The sequence below is a fragment of the Nomascus leucogenys genome, chromosome 15 (genome assembly GCF_006542625.1).
Source record: "Nomascus leucogenys isolate Asia chromosome 15, Asia_NLE_v1, whole genome shotgun sequence".
Classification (NCBI taxonomy): Eukaryota; Metazoa; Chordata; class Mammalia; order Primates; family Hylobatidae; genus Nomascus; species Nomascus leucogenys.
In genome coordinates this window covers 72,861,731-72,877,216 of record NC_044395.1, presented here as the reverse complement: position 1 = coordinate 72,877,216, position 15,486 = coordinate 72,861,731, and the positions used below count along the sequence as shown (strand labels likewise).

Genomic DNA, 15,486 nt, shown 5'->3' with positions numbered 1-15,486 from the left:
ATGAGTTCTGGTCATTTAAAATTGTGTGGCACCCCTCCCCACAACCCCGGAACTTGCTTGCTCCTGCTTTTGCCATGTGAAATGCCTGCTCCCATATTGCCTTCTGACATGACTGAAAGCTCCCTGAGGCTTCATGAGAAGCTGAGCAGATGCTAGCATCATGCTTCCTGCAAAGCCTGCAGAACTGTGAGACAATTAAACTTCTTTTCTTTATAAATTACTCAGTTTTTGGTATTTCTTTATAGCAATGCAAGGACAGCCTGATATAATTTGTGAGGGTACTTTTAAACAGTTAAAAGAAAAAGCATATGTAAAAAATCATTACTATAGACTCAGATATAATCAATCATTTTTATGAAAGTTTTTCTTAATAATTACAACTTCATATGTAACTCAAAGTATTCAAAGGGACAATATGAAATTATGACACCATTTAATAAAGCCAATGATTATTTGGCATTAAAAAGGGAAAAAAATTTTTATCAAAAATAGCATGTGTCCGTAAAAGGTAAAAGCTGTTGCTTCTAGGAAAGAACTCTAATTTAAAAAATATTCCATATCATATCATACAGCGCCCTCTGGTGCTTTATAACAAAACTAGAGTTGGGGGAGTAAAAGAAGGCTGAGTTATTGCACTATTGGAAGGTTGGGTCCATGTGAGGGACATGAATTACAATACTGGCTCTGCTTCCAGATAGCTATGACCTGGGTCAGCTTACTCTTTGGGGTAGTTTCTTTATAATACAGTACAAATGATTACTTCTGCTCTCAAATCTCTGTTCTGAAATGACTTATTATAATTTCCATTTATTTTTTCATTAATTCCATAGTAAATTATTGAACGTTACTATATGACAGATCCTAGAATATACTTTACGTGAAAAGATAAGTAAGTCCTAAGCCTTGTACCAACTGAATTCACCATCTAATGAGGGTTTACAAAAATGTGAATAAAAACATAATGCTTGAAACAGATTTACTAATAGCAATGGTAGTGTCTAAATAAAGGAAATATACTGAAATCAAAGATTGTGATTACATTTTTTTAATTATGAGAAGACTATGAGCAAACACATCACCTGTATATGTAATCTGTACACACACCCCTATATATTTGTAATACAGCCTGAGTCAGAATTAGCAAGAAAAAACAAACACTGCAATATTTTAAAAGCAGTAATTCCAAACATGTTATCATCCCTACATCAGACTGCACATAATATAATCTTACTACTAATAAACATTCAATTTATTTAATGTAGCTTTGTCTCTTCATATATTAAAAAATAATTCAACAACATTTTTTCAAGGTCCTTACCATTTGGTATTATTTTGTAACAGTCTTTGTAAATAATTCTTCCAGGCATAAAACAACTTAATTATCCATCATTTAAAAGTAGTTATCTGGGTTTGCAAACTTACAAAAGAAATTAGTTTATAACACAAATTAAAATCAAATAACTGTAGGTAAACATACTTGCATTTCTGGCTGGATCCTTCAGTCTATAGATCAGCATATATGCATTTGTGGAACTAGTAGAAACATAAAAAAGATTAATAGGGACAAAAAGTAGATTATAAAAATTCCACTTCTAAGCATGAAATATTTACTTTAAATTGTAATTTTTTAAAAAACAATTAGAAAATCATGCCACTGTTCACAGACATACTGAGATTTAAAACATTCCAGATAAGAAGAAAATCTGATTCCTCTTATCACATTTAGAGAAGATTCCGTATCTCCTCTTGGTAATACAGTCAAGTCTTTAACAAAACTGTGTATTGGAATGTCTACATACAACAGTTAAGTCAGGGGCCAGCAAGTTTTTTCCAGCAAGGACCAAATAGTAAAAATCATAGGCTTTGCAGGCCATATGGTCTGTGCTGCAACTACTCAACTATGTTATTATGGTGTAAAAGCATTAACACATAATATAGAAACAAATGGCTACGTCAGTGTTCAAACTTTATTTCCAAAATATGGAGGCAGGTTGGATTTGGCTCATGGGTTGTAGTTTGTCAATCCCTTGGTTAAATCTTTGATGACAAAAAACACTGAGAAGCTATAATTAATTCTAACTTTTAAACACTGAAAATTAGGAAATTGCTTACCTTGCGAAAGCACTGGAATAATATCCTCTGCTTCCTGAAGATCCACCATGTGTTTTCTTAATGTCCTCTTGTGTTATCTGAAAATGTGTTACATGATTTTTTTTTGCAAATTCTATAACACTATCACATTAATGTCAATATGTAACTCAATCTTTAGCCTCAGAGTTAAATGCTATCAAAGACCTTCATGATTGCTCACACAGCTACCAATTCACAAAATTTAATCATAATCAGCGGCTGCTTACCAGCCAGTCAGTTCTAGCATTCCTAATCACACGTGAAGCACAAGTAGCACCTATGAAGGCTCAGGCCCAGAGGAAAATTGGTAGTCTATCTCTGGAGGTATTCAGCAAGCCCCAAACAAAACAAAGCAAAACAAAGAAATAATAAACAAAGGCAGGAACTTTACTAAAAGCAAAAATTAAAGACAGATCTGATATGGGTTTTAAGATGTATCACTAGACAGGTTCACTCATTCTTAATAAACCTTACTGTTGTTTCAGAGTAATAACCTCAAAGGACACCTCCTTACCCTGCTGACATGTTGATCATTGAAGCTGTACCACTGCTCATCACTGAATGACTTTATACATGCATAATAATGACCACCAGCAGCACTCCCAGAATGAACCATAACAGAGAAAAGTTCATAGATCAAGGAATTCTAAGGGGAAAAAATAAAAGTAACTCAGAGGAGAAGAAAAACACAACCCTTATTTGTGTATTTCCTATTCTCTGTTAACACACAGAGAAGTAACATGGTTAGTTGTCCTATATATTATAGGTCAACTTTCCCCTAAGGTAAAACAAAAATGGCAAGTTATCAAATAACTGTATATACCACAAGTTACACAAGTTTCCTCAGTGCACTCTTTCACATTTTAATTATGCTATAACCTTTGAAACCACACATATCTGTAAATATAAACTTACATATGTAAAAATTAAATAATAGTCTAAAATTTCAGAAGCAGATGCTAATTACAATGCTGTTCTAAAATGCACAGTCGATAAAAAAAATCCAAAGTAACATACTGTTGCTTATTCAAATTCTATTTCCTTTACAAAAGAGCTGAGGAATATAATTATTTGGAACATCTTCTAATGTATTTATGTATTATCTGTGATATCATGATCTACTGATTTGTTCTCTCTTATATTAAGAATGAATCCTGAATTATACTATATCTACAATAAATTAAAATTATTTCTTTAGCTTCCTGTTCTGCAAACAATTCTTTAAAGTTTGGAACTAAAGATTGTTTTAGGCAAACTTAAGTATTTGTGGAAGAAAATCAAGAAAAGAGGCAACTTGTTTAAAAAAAAGAGGTCATTTATAATGACTTATTTTTATATTTAAGACAATCTTTTCTTTCAGAAGCCCATGCACTTCACAACTCCTAAGACAGTGTGAGATACTGGAGACTCTGCAGACCAGTAACTCCATCACAAAAAAAGAACAGGTAGGAAGACAGAAACAGAGAAGGAGGTTAAAAAGGCAATTTGACATGAGAAGATTCCCAGTTTATGACAGACAAGCTTTATTTTATTTACTTTTCTACAGTACTAGGGTTTCTGTTCTTTATTCTTTGCCTAAAAAGCATTGTAGAGCCTTCTATAACTTTCAAGAAATTCTAATTTATCTTAAAATAACTTTAAACTGACCACAATATGTTGTTAGTGAAATTTCTAGAACAAATTTTGAAAATGTCTGAAAACTTGTTTATGTGGTACAAATTTTATTGCTGAAACTAAAATTAATTACAGTGGTGACAGGGAGGAAGTTTCGGAATTTATTTGCAATCCAAAATGTGTTTAAAGCATTGAACAACTTATGAAATGTGGTAACCCCATGTTATTAAAATGCTTTGAATGTAGTAAATACACTAGACAAAATTTTGATATCACTGAATGATATGAACAATATCTTATCATAAGCAGTCTCCCCATTTAGAAAAAAAATAAACACAGAAAAAGCCTGCCAACCAACAGCTATACATTTTTTAAGTTTTATCATAATGATCAAAGCCAACATAATTATCTTCCTGGAAAATTCTAATAGTAGCAACTTCTAGATCACAATAATGGTGATATATTCAGAAGACTGAATCGCCTTCCAAATTAGAATTGTATATATCTATTTTAAAGCAAAGATAATACAGTCATGACAGAGTAAGGGTTCTCAAATGCAATAATTTTAGTTTCAAATCACAAATACATTGCCAAAAAGTAGGAAGGAAAGTAAAGTGCCTTTATCCAAATGTAGCATGATAATCTGTAAATAAAATTACTTAAAAACGTGTCCTAACATTTTCTTCTCTTTTACTGCTATTTAACAAAGCAATACATTACTCTTAATTAAAAGGGGATACATCTTCAAACATGGTACTAGCAAACAGAATTACAAATTTCTAGATCTGGGTAGAACAGAAAGCATCTAGTCCAAATTCCTCCAAAATGTAGCAACTGAAAGGTACACAGATTAAATGATTTGTCCAAAGTGATACAGTTTATTAATGGCAAAGTAAGAATTAAAATCTGATCATTTGGCCCACTAATGCAAGGGTCAAAGAGTGAATATTTTAGGCTTCCTGGGCCATACGGTTTCTGTTGCAACTACTCAACTCTGTCATTACAGTACTAAACCAGACATACATAATATGTAAACAACCAGAGTGAATGTGTTCTGATAAATCTTTATTTACAAAAACTGGTAACACTAAGCAACAGACCTGGAAGCTCAACACTAAATAGAATAAATACCCACCCTGCCCAATAAACCAAAAACCAAAGCAACAAAAAACAAAAACTCCCATGTTCAGGCATATCATGTTCAAACTGAACAAAACCAAGGACAAAAAAATCTTCAGGGGAGGCAGAGGGGAAAAACACCTTACCTATAGAGGAACAAAGATAAGAATTACAGCATATTTTTCATTATAAATCATGCAAGCAAGAAGAGTATAATGAAATATTTCGTGTTGAAAGAAAAATTACCACCAACCTAGAATTCTATATCCAGAGAAATAATCCTTTAAAAGTGAAGGAGAGAAACTAGAAATCAATAGTAAAAGGAAAACTGGAAAATTCACAAATATACGTAAGTTGTTTTAAACAACACACTCTTGAACAACCAATGGGTCAAAGAAGAAACCACAAAGGAAATTAGAAAATATCTTGAGACAAATGAAAACAAAAACATAACATACCAAAACTTCTGCAATGAAACAAAAGAGGAAAGTTTATAGACGTAAATGCCTACATTAAAAAAAAAAGAAGACATCGTGAATCAATAACCTAACTTTATACCACAAGGAACCAGAAGTAGAAGAACAAACTAAGTTGGAGACGAGGGATGTAAAAAAAAAAAAAAAAGAAGAAGAAGAAGAAGAAGGAAAAAACTAGACTCAGAGTTAGCAGAAGGAAGGAAATAAAGATTAGAGCAGAAATAGAGAATAGGAAAAAAAAAATGAAACTAAGAGCTGGCTTTTTGAAAAGATCAACAAAGTTTACAAACCCTTAGCTAGGTTAAGAAAGAGACAAGACTCAAATAACAAAAATCAGAAATGAAAGAGGAGACATTATACTGAAGCCACAAAAATAAAAAGGATCATAAGAGACTGAAAAATTATATGCCAACAAATTGGATACCCTAGAAGGAATGGATAAATTTCTACAAACCTAACAGTTTATGAAGGCTGACTCAAGAAGACATAAAAAATCTGAACACATCTATAACTAGTAAGGAGATTGAATCAGTAATCAAAAACCTCCCAACAAAGAAAACCCCAGGACCAGGTTGCTTTGCTAGAGAATTTTATCAAACATTTAAAGAATTAACACGAATCCTTCTCAAACTTTCTGAAAAAGTAAAAATGAGAAAAACTTCCAAATTCATTCTATATGGTCAGCATGACTTTGATACCAAAATTAGACAAAGATACTAAAAACTATAGAACAATATCTCTGATGAATATTCATGCATAAATCCTTAACAAAATACTAGCAAACCAAATTCAGTAACACATTAAAGGACTATACATCATGACTAAGTGATCAATGTAATACACTACATTAACAGAATGAAGAACAAAACCACAGGATCACTTCAATTGATAAAGAAAAAGCATCTGACAAAATTAAACATCCTTTCATGATAAAAACACTCAACAAACTAGGAATAGAAGGAAATTACCTCAACATAATGAAAGCCTTATATGAAAACCCCACAGCTACCATCATATTAAATGGTGAAAAACTGAAAGTTTTCCCTCCAAGATCGGGAACAAAGCAAAGATGCCCATTCATACCACTTCTGTTCAACATAGTACTGGAAGTCCTAGCCAGGGCAATCAGGCAAGAAGAAATAAAAGATATCCAAATAGGAAAGAAAGAAGAAAAATTATTTCTGTTCACAGATGACAATGTTGTATGTAGAAAAGAAAGATTCTGCATAAAAAAAAAAAACCCTAACAAGTAAATTCAACAGAAAGTGCAGGATACAAAATCAACACACACACAAATGTGTTGCATTTCTAAATACTAACAATTTATTGTTACACTAACACTAACAATCCAAAAAGAAAATTAAGAAAACAATTCCATTTACAATAGTGTCAAAGAGAATAAAATGCTTAGGAATAAACTTAACCAAGGAGTCAGAAGACTCATACACTGAAAAACCATAAAACATCAAGGAGGCCGGGTGCGGTGGCTCACGCCTGTAATCCCAGCACTTTGGGAGGCCGAGGTGGGTGGATCATGAGGTCAGGAGATCAAGACCATCATGGCTAACATGGTGAAACCCCATCTCTACTAAAAATACAAAAAAATTAGCTGGGCATGGTGGCCGGTGCCTGTAGCTCCAGCTACTCAGGAGGCTGAGGCAGGAGAATGGCGTGAACTTGGGAGGTGGAACTTGCAGTGAGCCGAGATCACACCACCGCACTGGAGCCTGGGTGACAGAGCGACACTCCGTCTCAAAAAAAAAAAAAAAAAAAAAAAAAACCAAAACCAAAACCAAAAAAAATCAAGGAAAGAAATTAAAGACACAAATAAATGGAAAGACATCCTGTGTTCATGAACTGGAAGACTTAATACTGTTAAAATGTCCACACTATACAAAGTGATCTATAGGTTTCAATGCAATCCTTATCAATAATGAAAATAGGAAAACAACAGAAAAAGTGAACAAAACCAAAAGCTGGTCCTTTGGAAGAAAAAAACCCCAATACAATTGGTAAATCTCTAATTAGGCTAACCAAGATTAAAAAGATGACACAAATTGCCAATATCCGAAATGAAAGAAGGTTCATTCCTGCATTAAAAGGACATTAAAGGACAATTAAAAGGACAATAAAAGAATACTTCGTACAACTCTATGCCCCAAGTTTGATAACACAGATAAAATAGACCAACTTCTTAAAAATCAAAACCACCAGAACTCACAAAGGAGAAACAAGTAACCTGAAGAGCCCTATATCTATTATAGAAATTAAATCAATAATTAATCACTTTCTAAAAAAGAAAGCACCAGGCCCAGATAATTTCCCTGGTGAATTCTACCAAATATTTAAGAAACAATACCAAGTCTCCACAATCTCTTCCAAAAATAAAGGCAGAGGGAACATTCCCTAACTTATTACATGAGCCCAACATCACCAAAAGCAGATAAAGACACTATGAGAAAGGAAAACTACAGATCAATGAATCTCATGAACACAGATGCAAAAATCCTCCGCAAAATATTAGCAAATCAAATCAACAACGTATAAAAAGAAATACACACCATGACAAAGCAGGATTCATTCCAGGTATGCAAAGACAGCTTAACATATGAAAATCTATCTATGTAATTCAGGCTGAAGAAGAAAAATTACATACATGATCATATCAACTGACATAGAAAATAAAATCTGGAAAAATCCAATACCTATTCATGATAAAAGTTTTCAACAAAGTAGGAAAAGAACATAAAAAACTGAAAGTCAACATCACACTCAATGATAAGAAACTGAAAGCTTTCCTCTGAAGACTGGGAACAAGGTAAGGATTTTCTCCCTCACCACTCTATTCAACACTGCATTGGAAGTCCCACAGAGTGCACTGAGACAAGAAAAAGGCATGCAGATGGGAAAGGAAGAATACTGTCTTTATTCGCAGATGAAACGACAGTGTATGTAAAAACACAGGCAAGGCCCCAGATTTGGCTCTTGAGCCATAGTTTGCCAACTCTTGCTAGAATGCCACGTTTCTATACTAAGTTACAATGTACTTATTACATTATTCGTTACATAGCAATCCCTGCTCAACTGTCTGCCCTGAATGAAACAGATAATTTTAAAAGGTAAAAGGTGGTGGTGATAATTAGAAGAATGGCCTTGGTCTAAAAACAGATTTATGAAAGTAAAACTCTATTTTTAAATATTGCCTTAAAAATCCCTATATTTAATGACTCTGTAATACCTGAGTTAGTGATCAGTCTTCACATTAGTGGTTTATTATTCACACCATGCTCAAGACATTTTATCTATAATCATTCACTCGATAAAACAGAATATATGTGGAAAAAACCGGTCTAAAAAACCCTTAAAGTTATTGACACAGGGGCAAGATCCTATCCCAGAGATTATCCAATTCTGTGGTTTTCAAATGATAATCCATGGAACTATACCATTTTTCAAAGTGTCTTGAGGACTATCGCAGGACAGGGGAGAAAGGCTGGGGGCTTTGGCATTTCCCCACTCAGAAAGATCAGATCTATTATTAATTGTCTCATAAAGTGTTCCATGGCCAGACTTTTAAAAATCAATGACTAATCCAACATTTTACTTTTCTATATAAGAAAACTCAGACAAAATTTATAGACACTTGCTGCAACTTTAAAGGCAGAGGTGGCAATAGAATCTTGGTTTCTTGACTACTAGGCATCCTTTCTATACCATCCAGCTTGCTTAGACAGTTAAAGTATGGTCTCCCAAAAATTAATGTTCCTACCTGTAAGCAGTTTTTCCTGAAGTTTAATTATAGTCATATATATATATGCACAAAAAAAACTATATTTGAGAAGTCTTAACTTTCAAAAATTAAGTTTCTTTTAAAGAGAACTTTATCAGTCACAACAGCTATAGAATTACATAGGAAGTCAGAGATTATTCTCACTTTCAACTAAAAAAATACAAACTATAAAAGGTACCTTTTCAAGTCCAGATTTTGAGATCTTTTCAGTTCCACTATTGGTTTCAAGGCAGATTCCTTCATCAACACCATCATCATTGGAGAAATCATTGCTCATCTGATCACTGTGACAACTACCTTCATTTTCTGCTCCACTGTCAGTGCAACTTTCAGTCTGAGGAGATTTCTTAATAAGACATAATTATCTTAGTTATAAACCAAATACAGAGAAAATATGTTCAACAAAACTTTGTACCTATATACTGCTAATATTTTCATACAACTTATTAGTAAAAATATTTTACTTTAAGTACATTTATTTTCTCTTAAAAAGTGAGACCTTAAGTGAAATTAAACAAGCAACAGTATATTTTAAAAGCATTTCTATCATGTCCTTAAAATTCTAATACAACAAATTAGTGATTCAGAATTCTATTAAATCTCATTTATGTTTACTGTTACAACATAATGGTTGAAATTATAATTTCTTTTAGCAAAATCCACAAAATCAGAGAAGCTTAGCTCCAAAATGAGCTTCTGGTGTTCTCAAATCATGAAAGAATATAATTTCTTTTCTTGAACAAAAAGTTCAACTCAGTTTATCAGTGCATTAGGTATTACAGATAATTAGAAAGGGAAACAAGACATTGTATTCATCCTTAAGAACTTTATAGTATTTTTACAGGAAGCAGAAATACAATGGTTACAGCACATTATACTTTTCTACTTTATGGTTTTTAAACCACATTCACACAAATTTAATTTGAAGAATTCTCTTTGTTAGAAACCCCCAAACAATCCTTTCCCCTCTTTAACGTTTTATATACATCCCTAAAAATGTTTTAATTTAAATAATTTGAGAATTTTCTAAGATGCAGGCTTTTGACATGTATAAGGCATTGCACAGAAGTTCTTGAGTGAAACCAAGCAATACACAATAAGCACAAACTTTTTGCCAGGAACTCTGTTGTAGGTACTACATCTAATACACAGTCTTCATCTCTCAAGAAGGTTAGGTTCAAGGAAAAATGGAGGTGAAATCCAGCTATAGATCTTAGTCCAAAGAGATATAATTCCTGAAACTTCTTCAGCTGAGCCAAAACATTTCTTGTCCCAAGAACTAAACCTAGCACTCTCTAGAAAGTTTCTACTGAGCTTCATATATAGGTTTTCTTTCTTTGGAAAAAATTTTCCTTTATAAGAAATATATTAGGCATATTCAGAAGACCAATCTACTACTGATCTCTATTTGAGTAGAAACCCTACAAAGATTATGTCTCCTCTGAAAGTCTGGGACACTTTGGGTAGATTTCCTAGCTTAAGCGTAACTGTCTGAGACATTATTTTAAATTAAACTTTTCAAAATGTTATTGGTCATAGTTACCATTCAATGAACAGCTACTTCATCTAAGGCATCTGGAAATGAGGCTCAAAAGGTTTTATGAATTATCCAAGGTCAAGAGGCTAGCAAGTAGCAGGACAAGAATTTGAAACTACATCTAGCTATGCCTAAAACATGTGCTCTTCTATACCAAACTGCCTCATAGTACTTAATAGTACTAAATAAAACTTAGTGAATGTTTAAAATTATTTTTGAACTCCTGGGAAAAGGCATTTTTTATAACTATAGTAATCAGTTCCATTAAAAAAAAAACGCTTCAGGGTAATTCTGAGAATAAAGATTTATCACTTTGAAATAATTAGCCTAAGTGATTATAAGTATTCCACATAATAAAACCAGAAGAGTTTCCAAAATAATAGAGTGGAATATTGTAAGTCTTTCATTGAATAAGGATAGAGGAACCAGAGAATTTTGGAAGGCCAAAGTGTAGGGAGAAATTGATAAGCATTACATCATGTGTCACTTCAAATCCCATGCTTAAATTATTTAAATAAAGTTTCAAATTAAAAAAATTAAAAAAGGAAAACAGACAAAATAGTAAATACAAAATAGTAAGTACAAGAAATTAAGCCCATGCTATTCAGTTGGTTCATTCATTCCATCATAGGCATTGTCTGCATTTATTATAGATCAGAAACATGAGTATGGCTTACCTTCAGGCTGGTTTCAATAACGACGAAATTATAAAACATAAGATTATCACTCAACTTCAAGAAATAATTCCAAAGCTGAGTTCCTTATTGTCTTTTCAAAGAGTATCATAAGTTACTCTGATCAAACAAGAATATTTAAAATATAATTTATGCAGTCAGGAAAAGCTTATACAAAGGTAAGTCATTTTATTGAATTCCCCATTAGAAAATAAAGAAAAAGTTTCCATCAAGAAGACAGTCTAAATGACATTAGTGTTGTTACTTCAAACAGCTCGTTCAAAAACATGACTGACTAACGTGGATTAATGAAAAATACTTTAAAATAACTAATATTTACCTCATCTTCAACATCAATAAATGTACTCATATCTAGTTCCTCGGGAAATGTCATTCGATCATTCAGTTTAATCCTATGCATGGTTGTATAATCAAAATCGAATCTTTTCAGCTGTAAGGTCAGCAGATAAGGAAAATGCAAAAACCGAAGGCCCTAAAAAACAAACAACAAAAAGGGGGAGACTCTATTGAATATGGAATATTATCTCAGATTCCTAAGTATTAATCTCTACATGGCATTTACCTTCCGTGCATCACACTTCTTCTTACAACGTTCACAAAAATATTGATTTGGGCCATCCAGAATCTCTGGCTGAATAAATGCATGCAATGCTTCTTCCTAGTTAGAAAAAAATTTGTTTTATAATTACTTAAAATATTATATTAATGACAAAATCCTGAATAAAAACAGTTATAAGTAGAATGGTTAGAAATTTAGGAACTCAAAACGTACCAAGGAAAATTATCAACAGTAAAATAATATTATCACTATAAAAATTAAGCAAAAAAAATTATTTCATTCTACACAAGATTTGCCTTTCTTAGTATTGCAGTATCAGTCATTTCAACCTGATTTTCATTGACTTTACATTGCAGTGTTTGGCTAAATAATCTCTAAAAATATCCTCAATCCTTAGATAAAAAGTAATTACTCACTTCTAAGAAAAGCAGTTGCATGCATCATTTCAATCTTCTTATAAAAGGAAGCATTTAAAACTGTACAGTAAGTATCAAATGTTCTCTAAAGAATTCACACTTTTCATACACTTAAAAATCATGTAAGCATCCTTAATCGCCATAGTTAGGATGAGTCAGTAATCTGCCACTGCACTAGTTATAAAGATTGAAAAACACTGTGCAACCTTCTCTGTGTGTGTGAGATACTGCTCCATTTAGAAATGTATAATGAGGATCCTGGATTCTTAATTTGGTAGAACCATGTGGTTCTCTTTTCTCCATACAGCATTACAACAGAAGTAAGAAACTTCACATAAATACTGTTAAAGAATCAGTGGCATAAAGTTAATTTTTATTTTAATAATTGGTTTTTCACAATTAAAAAATTAGTTAATATAGCATATAAGATTGGACGCATAATCTCAAATTTCATTTGATGTTCTCTCTTTTCTTCACACATGGGCTAAGCAGAACTACTGATAATATTACACATAAACTAATAGAAATGGAATCATTAAGACAGAGTATCTTCAAGTATTTTTCTTTTGATATAGGACAAGCTGTTCCTCAAAAGATAAAGGAGCTTAATGGTCATAGTTGCAAAACAGCTGGCAAAGCTTAGAAAACTACTGTCCACGTATTGTTTGATAGAGCTCACTTTGGAACAAGATAAAAATAAGAAAAGACATAGATATTCAAAGGTGTCTAAACCCATCTGATCCCCTATTTTGTTCTCAGAACACAAGGAAACAAGTGGAGAAGAAACCAAACGGCTGGGTTTTTTTCCACATGACCATGCATTTTATTGGTGGTCAAATGACACATTTAGAAAAAAAGTTTTTTTTTCCTCTCAGGCATATTTTAGGGGGAAAAAAGGCAAGTTCTATAAAAAATAACAGAAAAACAAGCTTTAAAGAAATTACATCTATAGCTTAACACAGACTGATACTAAATGTCAGGCTTTCCAAATAGTGGTAATTTGAACTGGTGAAAACTCAATATTCAAAAAAGGATGGGGGAGAGGGAGAGTGAGATAATTGTGTAACTCAAATTCTACTTTGGTGTGTGTGTGTATTGGTCTCTGGCTTATAGTTAACACCTAGAGATCTTTAAAAAAAAATAAAACTTGGAGAAAAGTTTAAAGAACAGAGAACTCTCAAATACTTTACTCATATTCATCAACTTTTAAACATTTTTGCCAATTTTGCTTTCTCTTGCCCAACCCAACATTATTATGTATCTTTGTTTTAGCCATTTGAGAGTAGGTTCACACCTCATCATGCTTTGCCTCTTAACTTCAATACGACTTTTTAAGAATAAAGATATTCTTACACAAACAGTAATCAAACTCTGGAAAATTTAATATTGATAAAGTACTTTCATCATCCATATTCCAATTCTGTCAATTACCTTAATAATGTATTTCTCTCTATCTAGTACACAATCTATCCCAAGGCCACAGATTTTGTTTGGTCTCTTGAGATTCCTTTAATCTCGAGGCATTCCAGAGTTTGCCTTTCTTTCCTAACACTGATATTTTTTGAAGAACAGAGGCCACCTATTTTATAAAATGTTCTGCAATTTGGGTTTGTTCTTCATTATTAGATTTAAAAATTCCTTGCTAGGCTACTATGACATTAGCAAAGATATGCCCTTCTAAGGGTAGCACAGTCACAGGCCATGATGTACCTAACTTTCTCTTTGGTGATATTAGCTTTAATTATCTGGTCAAGGTATTGTCCAGTCTCTCTACTATATAGTTACTATTTTTACTCTCGCAGCTAATAAGCAATCCGTAAGGAGATACTTGGAGACCATGCAAAAATCCTGAGCCTTACCAAATCTTCCACCCTTGATTTTAACATCCACTTACAGATTCCTGCCTAAACCAAATTTTAATGTTTGCTTTCTGAACCAACTTGAAAATCTTTTTAATAGGCAATTTAAGCCCACTCATATTTGATATGACTGATATGCTTGGTTCTATCTCAGTCACTACTGTGTAATTACTGTGTGTGTTAGGTAATATTTATTGTGTTCCTTTGCTATTTTTTACATTTTCTTTTGGTGTTTAGCAAGGTTTGTAATTTTATTCTACAGTTACTTTTGCATTTACAGTTTTGTTAGTGTCCTTGGACCTCTTTTTCCCCCACCCTGTTTACTCTTTCTTAAGCTTTCAGTGTCTGCCAGTTTTAAATGATCTCCTTTATTCCCCACCCACACAACAGTCTGTGATCTTATTCTGCTTTCCCTTTCTCTCCCCCTTCTGAAAAGTGGTATTATTTGTACTTTGTCTAACATGTAACATTTCATACTATTCTGCTACCCATGTTCCCACCCTTGTATTTAGGCCTTAATTTAATACAGTAAGTGCTCACAGTTCTTTTTGCCGAAGCTGCCCCAGTGATTTCTTGGTTGGGTTAAGCTCACCCTCTAATGAACTCCTCAACGGCTCATGGATATAATACCCAATGAGTTCTTGAATATTCAAACTTGTCTTTTTATAGCTGTCATAATTAAGAAAAACTTGCCTGGCTATCAAATCCTTGGCTAGTACTTTCTTGAGTTTCTGGAAATTGCTACTCTGTTGGCAGGATCTGCAGGTTGTTCTCCTGAAATGTGATGCCAGCCCAATTCATCTTTTTTTTCAGATGAGGTCTTGCTCTGTCACCCAGGCTGGAGTGCAGTGGTGTGCTGGCTCACTGCAGCTTTGAAATCCCTGGCTCAAGCAATTCTCTTACCTCAGCTTCCTGAATAGTTAAGACCACAGGCACATGCCACCACCACTGATAACTTTTTTTATTTTTTTTTGTAGAGATATGGTCTCAATATGCTGCCCAAATTGGTCTCAAACTCCTGGGTTCAAGGGATCCTCCTGCCTCAGCCTCTCAAAATGCTGGAATTACAGGCATGAGCCACTGCGACTGGCCTCAATTCATCTTTAATAGTTTACTAAAATACATCTCAGAGTTTATCATTCCAGGTCCTTCAAAAGCTAGACTTAACATTTCCCTTATTCCCAGAAAGTTTCTCTGAATTATAGTTTATCTATTAGTTCTGGTCCACTGTTTTATTTTTCTTCTTCACAGACTCCAATTATGCTGGACACCCTTTGCTGGTCTTCTCTTT

General features: G+C 33.1%; 1 protein-coding gene across 5 annotated transcripts in view; it reads right to left on the bottom strand.

The window, feature by feature from the left end:
* USP47 (ubiquitin specific peptidase 47) overlaps positions 1-15,486 on the bottom strand; it is a 122,747-nt gene that overhangs the window by 33,109 nt on the left and 74,152 nt on the right. For all 5 annotated transcript variants that reach the window (XM_003254950.3, XM_012504600.2, XM_030829500.1 and 2 more), the window contains 6 exons: positions 11,924-12,019; positions 11,681-11,833; positions 9,308-9,475; positions 2,645-2,776; positions 2,113-2,189; positions 1,478-1,533 (listed from right to left, as the gene is read on the bottom strand). In XM_003254950.3, coding sequence (XP_003254998.1) covers positions 1,478-1,533; positions 2,113-2,189; positions 2,645-2,776; positions 9,308-9,475; positions 11,681-11,833; positions 11,924-12,019 — 682 coding nt within the window. The remainder of the gene's footprint in view (positions 1-1,477; positions 1,534-2,112; positions 2,190-2,644; positions 2,777-9,307; positions 9,476-11,680; positions 11,834-11,923; positions 12,020-15,486) is intronic.